This window comes from Poecilia reticulata, chromosome 5, assembly GCF_904066995.2.
Source record: "Poecilia reticulata chromosome 5, P_reticulata-male-v2, whole genome shotgun sequence".
NCBI classification, from domain to species: domain Eukaryota; kingdom Metazoa; phylum Chordata; class Actinopteri; order Cyprinodontiformes; family Poeciliidae; genus Poecilia; species Poecilia reticulata.
In genome coordinates, this window is record NC_088834.1 from 16,932,143 (window position 1) to 16,946,411 (window position 14,269).

The 14,269-nt window shown below is 38.2% G+C and overlaps 1 protein-coding gene across 1 annotated transcript in view; it reads right to left on the reverse strand.

The window, feature by feature from the left end:
* Positions 1-11,255, reverse strand: part of dstyk (dual serine/threonine and tyrosine protein kinase) — a 36,741-nt gene extending 25,486 nt beyond the window's left edge. The window contains exons 1-2 of the mRNA XM_008409794.3: positions 10,051-11,255; positions 4,384-4,793 (exon numbers count right to left, since the gene is read on the reverse strand). Of these exons, the coding sequence (XP_008408016.1) occupies positions 4,384-4,793; positions 10,051-10,249 (609 nt within the window). The 5' untranslated portion in view covers positions 10,250-11,255. The remainder of the gene's footprint in view (positions 1-4,383; positions 4,794-10,050) is intronic.
* Between the last annotated feature and the right edge of the window lie 3,014 nt (positions 11,256-14,269).

A 14,269-nucleotide genomic window follows, 5' to 3' on the forward strand; every position in this document is an offset into this window, starting at 1 on the left:
AAAGAGATAAATGACAAATAATGCCAATGAAAATTATTAAGTTTGTTTAATTTATTATTTGATTAATTGATTATTGTGACAGGCCTAGTTGAGAAAAAAATGGAAGAATAAAAAATTTACAAAATACAAATTTTGAATAACAGATCCCTTGTTTGGCCTATTTTCCCCTCACATTTTAGGTCAAACTAAAATTTATATCAGACAAAAATAACCTGAGCTGCTACAAAAAATTAAAACTTTATTAAGTAGAAAAAAATTGATCCAAGTCTACTCGTCCCTGTAAGAAAACTGAAAACCCCCTTCTTGTTAAATCAACTGTGTGACATTTTTGAGGGAGGTGAGTTCAATTTCACTTGGCAAACTAAACGTTAGGCCTGATTCCTGCCCAAGAATCAAGAAATCAGATCTCAAAAACTACACATTATTGCCTTATTTGATCTGATCTGATCTAAAGAAACTCAAAATCAGGTGAGAAACAAAATCACTGATATCCAGTCTTTCCAGTCTGGAAAGAATTGAAAAGCTCTTTCTAAGTTTCAAGCCTCCAGTGAATCCCAGCGAGAAAAACAGAGAAATCCAGGAGCAGCGTGGGCGTTCCTGGAAGCGGCGCATCAAAAACCTCTTTCACAAAACATCTCCGTCATAAGCCCGTGAAGACGAGCCACCTCTAACTCCCCCTGGCCACTCATTTATCACAAGTTAAACATCAAGAACAAGCTACCAGTGTTGGTCAACAGGTGGTGTTGTGCAGCACTGACTCCAGAATTATCTATACAAGTGGTTCTTAACCTGGGTTCGATCGAACCCCAGGGGTTCGATGAGTCGGTCTCAGGGGTTCGGCGGAGCCTCTGCCGCGGAGGTAAAGACACACTTGTGTAAAGTCGTGATGACGCCCCGCTTTGCCATCTCTTGCTGCAGAGGATGACGTTACATTGCTTAGCCAATCAGTGCTGCAGAGGAGCACTGATTGAAGGAGCTCCACTCTCAGCATGGATTTGAACTTTTGTCTTTAATTACTTCAGCAAAGCTCACAGTTTATACCAAATTCTGTAGCTTTCGGTGTACTTCTAAATCTGCTCCTTAGTCGCATCTTTTCGAGGTTGGTACTGCCTCTAGTGGCGTGGGGGTGGTAACACAACTAATATAATTGCATTACTAAATCAGAATACCGCAAAGTCTTTATTATTCATTATTAATTTTTCATTCTCTTAAGAATGTAGAGCTAATTAAATGACCTAAACAGAACCTTAAAGTGGTTACGGTTTCTCTCAATGGCCAACCTGTTGAAACTGTGGCAAATTTTAAATGCCTTGGGTCGTTCCTGCACAGTCAGCTCAATTTTGCTGAAAACACTGACTATATTTTGAAGAACTGTTCTCAGAGACTCTACCTTTTAAGAAGACTTGGTGATCTTGGGGTGACCCAACTAGACCCAAATTCAAGACATTGGGTCACCCCTATGTCTTGAATTTGGGGGGGGGAAAATAATATTTTATTTATTACTACAGAAGGGTTCAGTGAAAGCGCATATGAAACTGGTGGGTTCGGTACCTCAAAAAAGGTTAAGAACCATTGATCTATACAAAGGAAATATGTTTTCAAAAAAACATGGCTTTCTCATGCGAACCTGCTATTCTGGGTAGTCAACCAAGCAAAATCTGGGTCTAAAAACTGCAGAAGAATATGCAACAAACTTCCTGAAAATGTGAAATATATTTGGCAGTGTCATCCAAAAACACAAAGAATAGGTAAATTATAACTCTTGTTTAATTTCACATTAGATAAGACAGTATCTGGTGCAAGCGAGAAACCAACTTTGTCCCTTAGGAGCTCCATAAAATATACTAAACATTTAGATTATCTCCAAGATTTATGGTAACATTTTCTGGACTGATAAGAAAAGGTTCAGCTTTTCGGAAGGTGTGTTTGATTACATCTGGTATAAAAATGGTAAATGGACTGAACTTATATAGAGCTTTTCCAATCATTGAGAAAACTCAAACTAGACACCAATACAAAGAGTGGTGGGTAACTTTGGGTTAAGTGTCTTGCCCAGCACCACATCAACACGTGACAGGAGGAAGCCAAGATCGAACCTACAACCTTCCCATCACAAGACGATTACAGAGCCACAGTCGCCCAAGATTGGAGAAACAATATCATACCGACAGCCATTAATCCATGAGCCTTTTGGAGCAAAACAATGATCTGAAGTAAGTGCACATATTTATCAACCAGCCAATTTATCGGTGCCGATTTCCATAACTTTGAGAGATCAGTGACCGGCCGATACTTATATGTGAGGCTGATCTCATCACTAATCTTATCTACCTCATCAAAGGTCACTGTCATCTTTTGACTGATCGATCGGCCCATCAGGTCATGTCTGCACATTTGTAGTTAACGGTCACCCCACTGGTACCAACTCAGAAACAAATCGACCATGAAAACTGCAATCGGTGCACCCCTAATCTGAAATAGACCAGCGAATCCACCTCTGAATGGCTCAAACTAACAGGCTGGCAGAACCAAACCAGGCTAAACAGGACAAATCTAAAACAACAACAAATCTCATCCAGTTTCATTGCAGTTTGACTTTGTTACTACCAATTATTAAAAAAAAAAAAAAAAAAGAGTACCTGCTAATATCACAACCATTTAACAAATGTTGTTTGTTGAGACCATTTTTAATTTAGGCTGGGAGCCGAGCCTAAACTCCAGCATGAAGGACAGCTAATTAACAAGCTGGTTCTCGTCTGCAGGGCCTTGAAAGCACAGTGCTGTGATTATAGCAGAACCGTGTGAATACCACAGCCGGCAGAGAGATTCTGCGGCTTCATTTATCTCGTGTTTAATCACAGCTCTGCCTTACCAATTCAGCGGGAACATGAACCTCAGCAGCACGCTGCTTCAGCATGTGACAAACCCATGTTTGTCAATAAGAACAAACATATAGAGCAAGATTAAACTCGTCCTTATGTTGTTTGAACCATCATTGCATAAGAGTGACACACTTTGATCTAAAAAAAGCAAATCCATCCATGGAAATTTGAATATTGGTGTAAAATTATTAGTTTTGTTTTGCTGACAGATGTTTTCCTTTCATGCAGTTCTCTGTGACGTAAATGCAAATTTGTAGCCAAATGAAAATGAGGTCAAGGTCAAGACCCGGGTCATAACCTCTGGACATCTCACCGTGTGCATCAAGCTTTGGTAAAAATTGATTTCTACTTCAGCTGTTCTGTATTAAATGTTGTTTTAGCTAAGGCTTAAAAAAAAAAGAAACACAATTTTTTCTTGTCAGTGTCAAAGAGTTCGGATTTTTCCATGGCAACGGCATCACAGCAAAGAGCTTGGGATCTTTTTTTTTACGTGACCCAGTCATGTGAATCACACCAGACCAGTGGCATTACGTAAGGGGGCTGGGACGGGACGGGTGGGTCATCCCGCTGCACAGCTAAGCCCAGTTTCTTGGGCTGTGTGATGCTTGATGAAGGATCTTGGTCTAAGCGATTAGAGGCCAATTTCCATGTGTCCCACATGACAGGAGTGACTGCGATCCTTCCCCCGTGTCCAATGTGTTCACCCCCAAGGGATATTGTGATTTTCAGGTCACAGCGAATGAAATCGCTGAATGACTGCAGCATGTCTGACGTTTCTCCCTATTCTCACACAATTATGGGTCTATTTCAACAAATGCTTGAAGCAAACAGTGAGAGCAGCTGCTAAGAAGTGCATTCCTGAACAGCAGCATAAATCAGGTAGAGTGAGGGGGAAGGAAAGTGAACGGCCCAGGAAATAATCTGCTCAGCTCTGTAATCTGTCTGTGAGCTGAGCCATGTGAGAAAAAACTAGTTGAACTTTACAAGAAAAAGCAAAGAAGGAAATCTATGCATCGGTTTTTGTATCTGGAGAAAGAACAACCTCCCTACAAAATAAAACACAGAAGAGACATGAATTATTTAACGTGAATAGATTAAGATGATAAATTATCCATGATTTGTTTTAGAAGATGATCAAATAAAGACAAAGGAAACATACATCATGTGAGCATCAATATTTAAGCATGGCTACAAATCAAATTAATTTACGTCTGAACTTTGACTAGGTCAGTTTAACATGAATATACTTTGATCTGACTAACTTAAAAGTAAATGTTAAGCCAGATATAAGGGCTTGTTTTACATAAATAATTTCTTAATATTGGCAGATTATTTCACTTAAAACATTTTTCCTATGTTATAAGTGAACTAGTACTTTGAGTAAGATATCTGCAATAGATCAAAACTATTCGGTAGGATTTTGTGTTTGTGCAGTGTGTGAAGCTCAATAGGTTGGTGTAAAAAGCTGCAGAGACATGGAGTCAGAGTGGTTGCATCCTACCTGAAGCAGAGGATGATGCAGGGTGATTTCCAGCTCTGCTAGTCTGTGGGCCGGGTCCTCACACTCCTCATGGATTTCCAGGTCCTCCCTGGGAACTGTATCCCAGCGACCACGGTTTGCAGCCAACTGGTGGACCAGCTCATACTGGCCGGGCAGCGCCAAGCTGAGCCGCGTCTGTCTGCCGTGAGTAAAACACAGCTTCCTCCGCTTGCAGACAATGCCTTGGACGCTGCTGCAGGCCTCCCCGGCCTCTGCACCCAGAGGCAGCAGCCGTTCCCCCAGCAGGCAGTTGAGCAGCTGGTAGCGGGCGGCGCAGTCCTGGCCGAGCACCAGGATGTACGGAGCAGCTCCCACCGTGTTGCGCAGGAACTCTTCCTCATGACTAGGGAAGGAGATGCAGCTAAGCTGGCCTGCAAAAGGATTTCACCAAATCAAACACATGAGCTGCAACTTCAGTGATGCATGGTTTTCAGAAACAAATATTTATGACTCTTGAGTTTTTTTATTCGGCAGCAATGTAAAATTAGATGAACTACTTAAGGATGCAGGGTTTCCTCTACATGTAACCGATCGTGGCGCACCGCCACTTCAAAATAAGAGCTGCCACATTTTCAGAAAGACGTTTTCTTCATATTTTAAAACAATGTAAAGCACTGTGCACTTACACCAACCATAACCAGAGTTTGAAATTAGTTTAAATATCAAATAGGGCTGCACCGATTGCAGTTTTCTGACTGCTCACCGATTACCAATCTTTAAAAAGCCTGACCTGTCGATTCTGATGTTGACAGATACTGACTTTTCTGGTCTGAAATGTTGCTAAACATAGGAAGAAAGTTGCTGAGTTGGTAACAATAGGATGACTTTTGTTAACTGCAAACGTGCAGATATGACCTGGTGGGCCAGTCTGTCATTCTGGACAGCGGTTGATTTTCAGATCTTTGTCGAGGCAGATAAGATCGATGGATATGTGCATGCTTCTCATGCACATATCGACCGATCACAGATCTATTAATCAGTGCACCTCTATCACAAAACATTAACATTTACTTTATATTGTAAGTCTGAAAAGCTGGCTACTGTGTACTGTGCTGCTTTCAGGAGTGAAGTAAAACTAGAGACGACAATCCAAAGTAGGAGAGAAAAGGTGAAACAAAAGGTACCTAAAGAAGGCTTGGATGAATTAATTTTTAGCTCAAGCCTGTGAAAGCGACCCATAGTTTAACATATGTTGCATTTGAATGACAGTAAAGTGGTTAATTAATATAGTTTGGCCAGTAATTAATCAGCAGTGTTGTGTCAGCCCACCACCATTTTTTAAAATAAATCCCAGATTATCTACCACAGCGTCTTTCTCAGAATAAGCTGTAGATTGCTGCAAAAGACATCAAAATATTTTGTATCCGATACCAGCCCTCGGCTATTAGTCCTGATCTAACCCAAAGATGAGGAACACATGCACAGAGGAACCAATTCAGCCTCCTTCCTGTACTTTCGGGGATAATCCTGCAGGACGCTGAGTCACAGTCTCCAAGAGTTATATAACAAAAACAGGACAACAAACACCAGGTTTATGTGCTGACTGCACCGGATATTTAGATGAACTCACATTTACTTTACACCAAATTTTAAAAAAAAGACCAGGGACAAAAATAAACTACTGTTCACATGAATCTTTAAAAAAAAAAAAACATGAAGAGCCTTAATGCAAAAACAACATTTTTCCCCATACAGATAAATATGTATATTTAGATTAACTACCCATATTATAAAGTGAGGTTTAAAAACAATCATTTTTGTTCCTTTTCCAGCATCATGACCCTGTTAGACCAGATCCAGATGAAAAACAAGAACATTTACTGCTTTTTTCCTATTATTTAACCAAATACAATTCTACTTAGTCAAAACCTCGGTTTCTTATCAACCCTCTCGTATGTGTATTTATTTTGCAGATATTTAGTTAAATGACATATTTAGTGAGTACTGTCTCGATGTTGGACTGTAGAAGTTTACAAAATACAACAAATTTTGAATTAGAGATGCACTTAACCGATACAGAGCTGTGATTTCTGTAAGGTCGGATTCTTAATTTTTATATTCCAAATGTCACAAATAAAAAAGGAGGAAAAAGTTCAGCCTGTTCTGTAATAGAGCTGGATGTTTTGAATCCCATGGATTACAAGATTATCCCCATTCCTCAAATGTTTCATGACTTTTTTACAACTCATAAAGGTGATTCAAACTGCATGTAGTTGGCCGAGGTGCTTAAAAACAAAAAGTGCAGGAGTTACTATTTTTTGGTATTTATTCATAAAAGATTTGGAGGTCAGGAGGCCTAAGTATTTGGCTTGCAGATGACCAATTGGAGCAGATAAAGGTACCCCTTTATCTGCTCCAATTGGTCAATTGGTCACCTTTATCTGCTCCAATTGGTCAATTGGTCACCTTTATCTGCTCCAATTGGTCATCTGCAAGCCAAATACAATATTGGCAGACTGATAATAAAGTTTCATAAATAAGGTTTTGAACTGAACAATTGCAAGTAAGATATTTGTTTTTTTGGGCTGGTGACCTGTCCAAATTTACCCAATGGCTGCTGGAGAAGGTTGGAAGGATGAACGGTTTATCTGCACTTTTAAACATTTTCAGAAACAGCTAGAGAAACACCTGCTTGTGAATTTAAGTACAGGCATTGACTAATTCAGACACACTGGATGACACACTATGTGTTTGATTCTGACCAAATAATAGTTTTGGTTTGCACCGATTACATAGTAATACCCACAGCAGTGTGTAATAGAAAAATAATACATATTGTCTGCTTAATTTCCTTTAATTGGCTCTTGCATGCAAAGAACTGCCTGGCAAAAGTGCAAGAAACAGATGCACCCAAAGGCCACACGATGTGGGTGAAATAACCGAGAACAAAAAGCAATCAAGCAGGTGATGGTTAAAGCTGCGTCTCTACATGCTGACCTGTTTTTCTGTTACTAATGGGGCTGAGCTTTCCCTTTGTTCTTCATCTCATATTTGGGTTGTATGAGCAGGATGTGGTGAAGTGTATAAAACTGTGTGCAATTCAATTTGTGCATCTGCTCTGACTAGTCAAGTGGCAGAATCTTTGAACGCTGATTGCATCTACAGACAACGGTGGACCTTTCTGTAATGTATTGAAAGTTTTGCTAGATAATTTCCACCACAAGTGTTAAAGTCACACCAAACCGAGAATGAGGACTATGATTCCTTCAAAAGGCGGTGTAGAAATTAATCCATCACTCTAAAGAATCACATTAATGCAGTTTAATGAACACAGTCCTGAAACCACAAACAGGGCATGGGGTTAGGAATTACACTTACTGAGCTAGCCTTGAAAATGGACTCGACTGGAGAAAAATACTCATTAGAAGAAAAGACACTTGGAGAGGTCGCTGATTTTTGTTGGTCGTTGTAGGAAATGTTACAAGACTTGTGAAGATCATCGTTAACAAGTAGAAACATTTTTCTTAAACTTAACTTACTGCATATGAAACTAATTCTGAGTTAATCAACCCAAGGTGCATTATAAACCTGATGGGCCACCAGGATTTACTTGTACTCTCACCAGGCTTGGCATTGCTTATTTACTTAAGAAGTTTTAAAATGTTTGCATTTTTTAAGATTTTATTGTTGGTCTTCTGGAGTAAAACTTACAATCTTTCAATTACACATGATTATCAAGTGATATTTTCAAATTTCCTGTCAACTTTAAACATTTTTTAAAAGAAAAACATGACGGGCCACTGGATGAATGACTGCCCAACCACCGGGCCTAGCAGGTTTTCTGGGGGAAACCTTGATCAGCCCTTTCCTTTTCTTTTCTTTTCAAGTTCAGTTTTGATCCATTTGAGTTTGTAATTAGACAAAAGTTGGATAATTTTATCAAAGTTTGGCCAGGTTTTAAAAGGTTGCTGCTTCAAGACAGATTAAATGTTTCCCCTTTCATTGGAGATGCAGCAGAAAGTATCAGAGCGCTCAGTTTTCTCCGGCATGGAGTAATGTTGTGCTGCGCAATGCTGGTCAGCTGCCCTAAAGCAAGGTCCAAACATTTACAGAATAGACTATTTAGACAGAGTGATGTCATAAAAACATCTAAAATTAGCCCAACATTACACTACAAAGAATAAGACAGGAAAAATAAGCATGTCTACTTAAAATATAGTGGTAAATCTAGAGGTCTTGTATTCTACATTTTTGCTTCAAGATGATATACAAAGTTATTATAATACTAAATCAACATGTAATATTTTTTTTGCTTCATTAGGAAAACTGTTTCTCTTATTTAAATTAAATGTAAGCATAAATACTACAATGCAGTAAAACTATTATACTTCATCTCCCATTATAATAATCTGATACGAGTTTAGTAATAATTATAATATGAAATTGGCTATAATCCAATAGAGTCTAGATGTGATAACACAACCACAGAGACAAGCTTTGAGAAATCCAAACTGTGCTGAAAAGAGTCTAAAAGATGTTTGAGTCTATTTGGACCAATCCAAATAGATTGCTTTCTTTAAATCTTGATCTTATCTCAGCTAGTTTAATTGAAACATGAAAGTCGCTCTTTATATATCAACATAAAAAAGAAGAGAAAAAAACATGGATTTAGCTCTTTCCATTGAGGGCAGCTCTGTGGTCTTAATATTTTGATCAAGGCTAATCTTCAGCTTAACATTGTTCATTCAAAGCTGGGAAACAGTTTTGACCTGCTTTTAACATCATTACTGATCGTTTTCACCTTTCCCAAAGATGTGCTACACCACTTCCACACAGCCCATCTCTTGCTGTTCTCAGTTCTTGGTATGGTTGAGCTCTGCTGGTTCTCAACACCAATACAGATTTTCTTTCATGAGAGGTTCACAGTTTGGATTAAAAGGTTTAAACTTGGACCCATGTGGTCGTTCCAGCAGGACAGTGATCCCAAAAACATAACAAAACTTGTTTTGGGATCAAAACTCCAGGTGGTCAAATAAACGGAAACATGTTAGAAACGTGACCAGACTTTATAAAGTAATTAACATGGTTGTGAATTAAATGCAGACTAAAATAAAACTGTAAAAACACTGAGGAAAAAACAGAACGTATATATGCACCAGGATTATATATAAAAAAATTATATTGTGCCAGACCAATTTTACTTTGACTGAAAAAATCATATTTTAGTCCAAGTAAAATCAAAACAAGCAACTCCCACCATTTTTCAGTCAATAAACACATGAACAAACAAAACGTATAATGATTGTTAGCTCTATGAATAGATTTAAGATTAAAGCTTGCACACAAAAGCTGTAATAGAAGAAGTTATAAAACACTTTTTTCCTCTTTAATGGATCTTTAAAAAAAAAAATCACCAGGTAAGACTTCAAAGAAAGACGGAAATCGGCAAAACCTTCAATTCAGCAAAGATTTCAACATAATCAGTGCATTTAGTCTGCTCATGCATTATAGAGGAAGTCTGTTTTATCACCTTAATCAACGCTTTTTTTACCCACAGCAAGCAGATCTGAGCCTTCTGCACCAACAATTTGTTGGTCCCCAGTCTTTTCGGGTTGCAAACATCCTTCTTTGATTAAATGTCAATCATCGTCTTATTCAGATGATGTGGCTGCGTGTGTTCAAGCTTACCTGCCTCCAGGGATGCTGAATCTGAGCTTATGGTTGCTGCACATGCATTGCTGTAGTTTTGCCTTATTTCTCTGAAGAACACATTGGTCTCCTTCAAGTTTTTCTTCAGCTGTATGGAGTGCTTGTTGTAGCTGTTAAATGTTCTCTGCAGTTCCCGGCCTAAAGGAGTATTTTTTTGTTGCTGTACATTTCCCTCCATGGTCGACAGGTTGAGCTGTTGTCTTCTTGACGTGATTTGATTTATTTATTTTTTTTCTTAGCAGGGTTCAAATTCCGAGGGTCTTTTTATATTATTTTTTTAAGCAGCAACAGAAATAAAGACGTCCTTTTATGTCAACAACTAGTTAGTTGTCATGCTTGTCCTCCTCATGTGGCTAAGATTATTATTAACTAATTCAACAAAATGAATAGTAGTAGGTAAAAGAAATATACCTTGAACAGGAGTGTATCAATAGTAAACAGTAGCTTTAGTCTCTCAGAGGAGTGAGCATTTAATGTTTTACGGACGAAAGCTGCTAGCTAGCTTGACGTCGCGTGCAAAACAAATTGAGTCGAAAATTTACCAAGCTAGCTTGTTTCATTTTGTGATTTTAAAAATATATACTCCAGGTAAAAACGTCGGATAGTATCTAGATGTTGTTTTACTCACTTACATGCTACGTTATGTCTGCCCCACTTATATGCTGTTATATCTGTCTGCAACCTAGCTCCTCCAGATACGTTAGCGCCGCTAGCCAGAGGGCATCGCCTGCCCGTTAACAGCTTGGCCTGGCAACACAAACATCCTCTTTAACTTCACATAAACCTTCCAGAGCTCGGCGGTGCAGCCCCCAGTGTAAAAGACGGGGCCCAAACTCCTCTGAACATGAACAGCCAAAGCGGGACCACGGCGCCAGTCTTCTTCCCGACGAGGCTTTGCGTCCGTGGGGAGGGGACTGCTTCCTAAAGTGGCCGTAGAGCAGGAAAACCAGAAGACATCTTCCAGCCTGGAGAGGGACAATAACGCAACTAAACGAGGATGGCAGCGTCAGTTGGCGAAGAAGACATGAACGGGAAAGGCTGCAGTGTCGCAGGGCGAGGTGTGTCCAAACCGAACCGCATAGCTGAGCAGGGACCAGGTAATCAAATCACAGCTAAGCAGAAAGTCGAGCAGAGCAAAGTTAGGGAATGAAAGGGGCGGGGCCAGAAGTGACAGGGCGCATTGTCACATGGGAAATGTAGGAAAACTGTCAACAACTGCTGTCATTTCTTCTTCTTGTTTTTTTTATGGCGGTTGGCAAACAATTTAATGCGCATTGCCGCCGCCTTCCAGGTTGGAGTATGGATCAGACAACTACAACAATCTTCCCAAAACACCCGCTCTTCTTAAAAAACTAATACTGATAAAAAACTACGTCCCCAGATGATCTTTGAAACAATTCCCTTATATCTAATTTACTTTTATTCCTATATACATTTCTAATTAACAACTATCTTTCATGAACATACTTGTTACATTCAAAAAGAAAAAAATTGTGCTATTCCTGTTTATCCATAATAAATACCACAGCCTGTATTATGTTTCTTAATTGCTTTAAGAGTTGTTGGGATTTCTGATTTCCAATGTCTTTTTTATTTGTTCTTACTTTGGAAACACACCTGATTATGTGAAAGATGATAGATAGGTGGATGGAAAGTAAAACTAAAATTAAAGATGAACAAAAAACACTTAATAAAATTACACAAAGACACAACAGAAAGGATAAAGACAGAAGATATCAACTATCTTAATTTTTAGTATGAAGATTAAATGGTGTCTCTGAAGGTAAACACCACATAACCAGATGCACATTACCTTAAACACACCATCTTATAATATTAGATATTGTGGTGGCTTTATTTTATTGTGTTTTGAATTGAGTGTTTAATTAGCTTATTCACTTGATTTTTATGCTTTCTCTTATTTTATTTATTGCTGATGTTCATCACTTTGTTTCAGCTGCGGCTGATGTTAAAGTATTTCATATATAAAGTTGTATCCATGCTGTAAAAATACATTACATCAGAAAAAGTCTGAAAGAAAATCAACTGGATAAATTTTGCAAAACCAGCATTTGTACTGAATTTTGATCTAGAAAGGCAGATAGTTCATTTTATTTTCTCTGGAGGCACAAAACACATCACAAGTTCCACGTCATCTTGAAAACATTGTTTCCACAGCTAAACGATGCCAAAGGCTCTTGAAACTTTATGAGTGGTGAACACCTTTTTGAACACCGTTGACATTTAGGACATTATTTTTGCGTTTCTACTGACTGGCCAATATAAATCTCTGTCTTGTTTGAGCATAAAACTTTTCCCCATTTGATGTGATCTTAGTTTCTGCTAAAATTTTCCGTGAAGGTGTCAGTTTTGGAGCAGGTGCTTCTATCTTGGTCGCTGCCCAGTTGATTTCCACTGGGGAAGCTGGTGTTACAAGTTCCCAGTTCAAGGTAGACCGGAATCTCGTAAAGTTGTTCTTTTGCTTATATGTTGAGGTATGGGCCCCAAAAAAGCAACTATTTTGAATAAACTTTGCTAAGTTTCCCAAAAAGAGTAGCAAATATCTAGCCAGGATTGCGAATCATGGACTTCCTTTATTAATCAGAGTTAATTTCTTCAGGTCAACAAAAGCTGCAAAAAAAAAAAAAATGTTACTGTAAACTATAAAATTTATTCACTCTAAATCTTACTTCTTTTTTTTTTATGAAAGAGTCACATTTACAGTCAAACTGATAATAATTAATATTTTGTAACTCTACCTTACTATCCTTCTTGTTTTTTTTTGGAAGTGCTGATGATGTGATGTTTTTTCTAGGTCATGTGTTTGTTTTTCTCTAAATTTTGGTCACAACTGCAAGACTTGGCACCAGAATGTGTTCATATCCATTGTTCATCTTGTGCACAATGTTCCTTTGCATGCACGAGTGAATAAATGTCTGGCACATCGCTCTGCCAACAAGATGCAAAACAAACGGACTGTCCACGGGGGGTTAATCAAGACACAATGTGTGGATGAGCGGCTACTTTTCAAAAATTAAATCTGACGACTGCTGATCAGAACATCCTCACTGACACGTCCATTAGCTGTTCCCAAGAGCACACACATCTCACAGATAAATATATACACTTTACACACTTAACAAACATATATAAGTGCAATAAAGTGTACACACAGTAGTCATGTGCTCCATCTTTTTGATTTCATTGAAGTGGTCCAAAACGCTTAACCTACTTCATGAAAACAGGTGACGCGATGCTGACCTCTTGTGGCCCCCAGCTGCAATGACATGGCATCATCAAAACTTGTTCCTTATTTTCTTTAATTATCTAAAGCCTCTGAACAAAAGTGAATACAAGTATAATGCGCGCTAACCATAGTGCAGCTAAAAAAAGGAGTGAAAACTATGTGTATAAGCTGTACGATAGAATGGAACTGTAAATAACTATTTATTAAAAAAACTGATTTAAGGAAAAATCTCACTGTGCTCCTTTGTATTGTTCAGATAGTTACAAAAATAAGAGACAGATCTGTCTATGACCAACACTGACCAACTTTTTGCATTTTTGCTCGTATTTTTGTATATCTCGTTTATAGTCTGCTGTTATACATCCACATATTGAACTATCCTACCCTACTCAGTTGCAATTTTCTTTCAATCTAAGGATGCTATTGGTAATGACTGCAGTGTTTTTTTTCTTAGTAATTTTTTTTTTACTGTAGTCTGTTATTTCTGATGTTTAGACTGTTATTTTGCACTTTTAAATTAAACTACGTTGCACTTTGGTTTAGCTGAATTTCCCTTAATTTCTATTCTATTCTATTCTATTCTATTCTATTCTATTCTATTCTCCAGAAAGAAACAACGCGTATCCTCCAAACAATGTTGAAGATATTATCACATTAATTTAGGATCTTTCGAGGTAAATGTGCTAAACAAATTTATATCCTAGAAAACATGATACACTTTAACAGCATAATAAGATAAAACTCTCTTTTTTTTTTATTCATTTAAATGCTATATTCGCGCTCTGATGCGCTACTGACTTCTCAATTTATTAATGGCGTTTGTTCTATCGACCTGTGCATCCCGACTGGGAGAGCAACAACTTGAAAGCAACCAAAGTAGGCGAAAGCAAATCAAGAAATGCTAAATAAAGCATAATATGAGGAAATAGAAACACAATCAATGAAACTGAT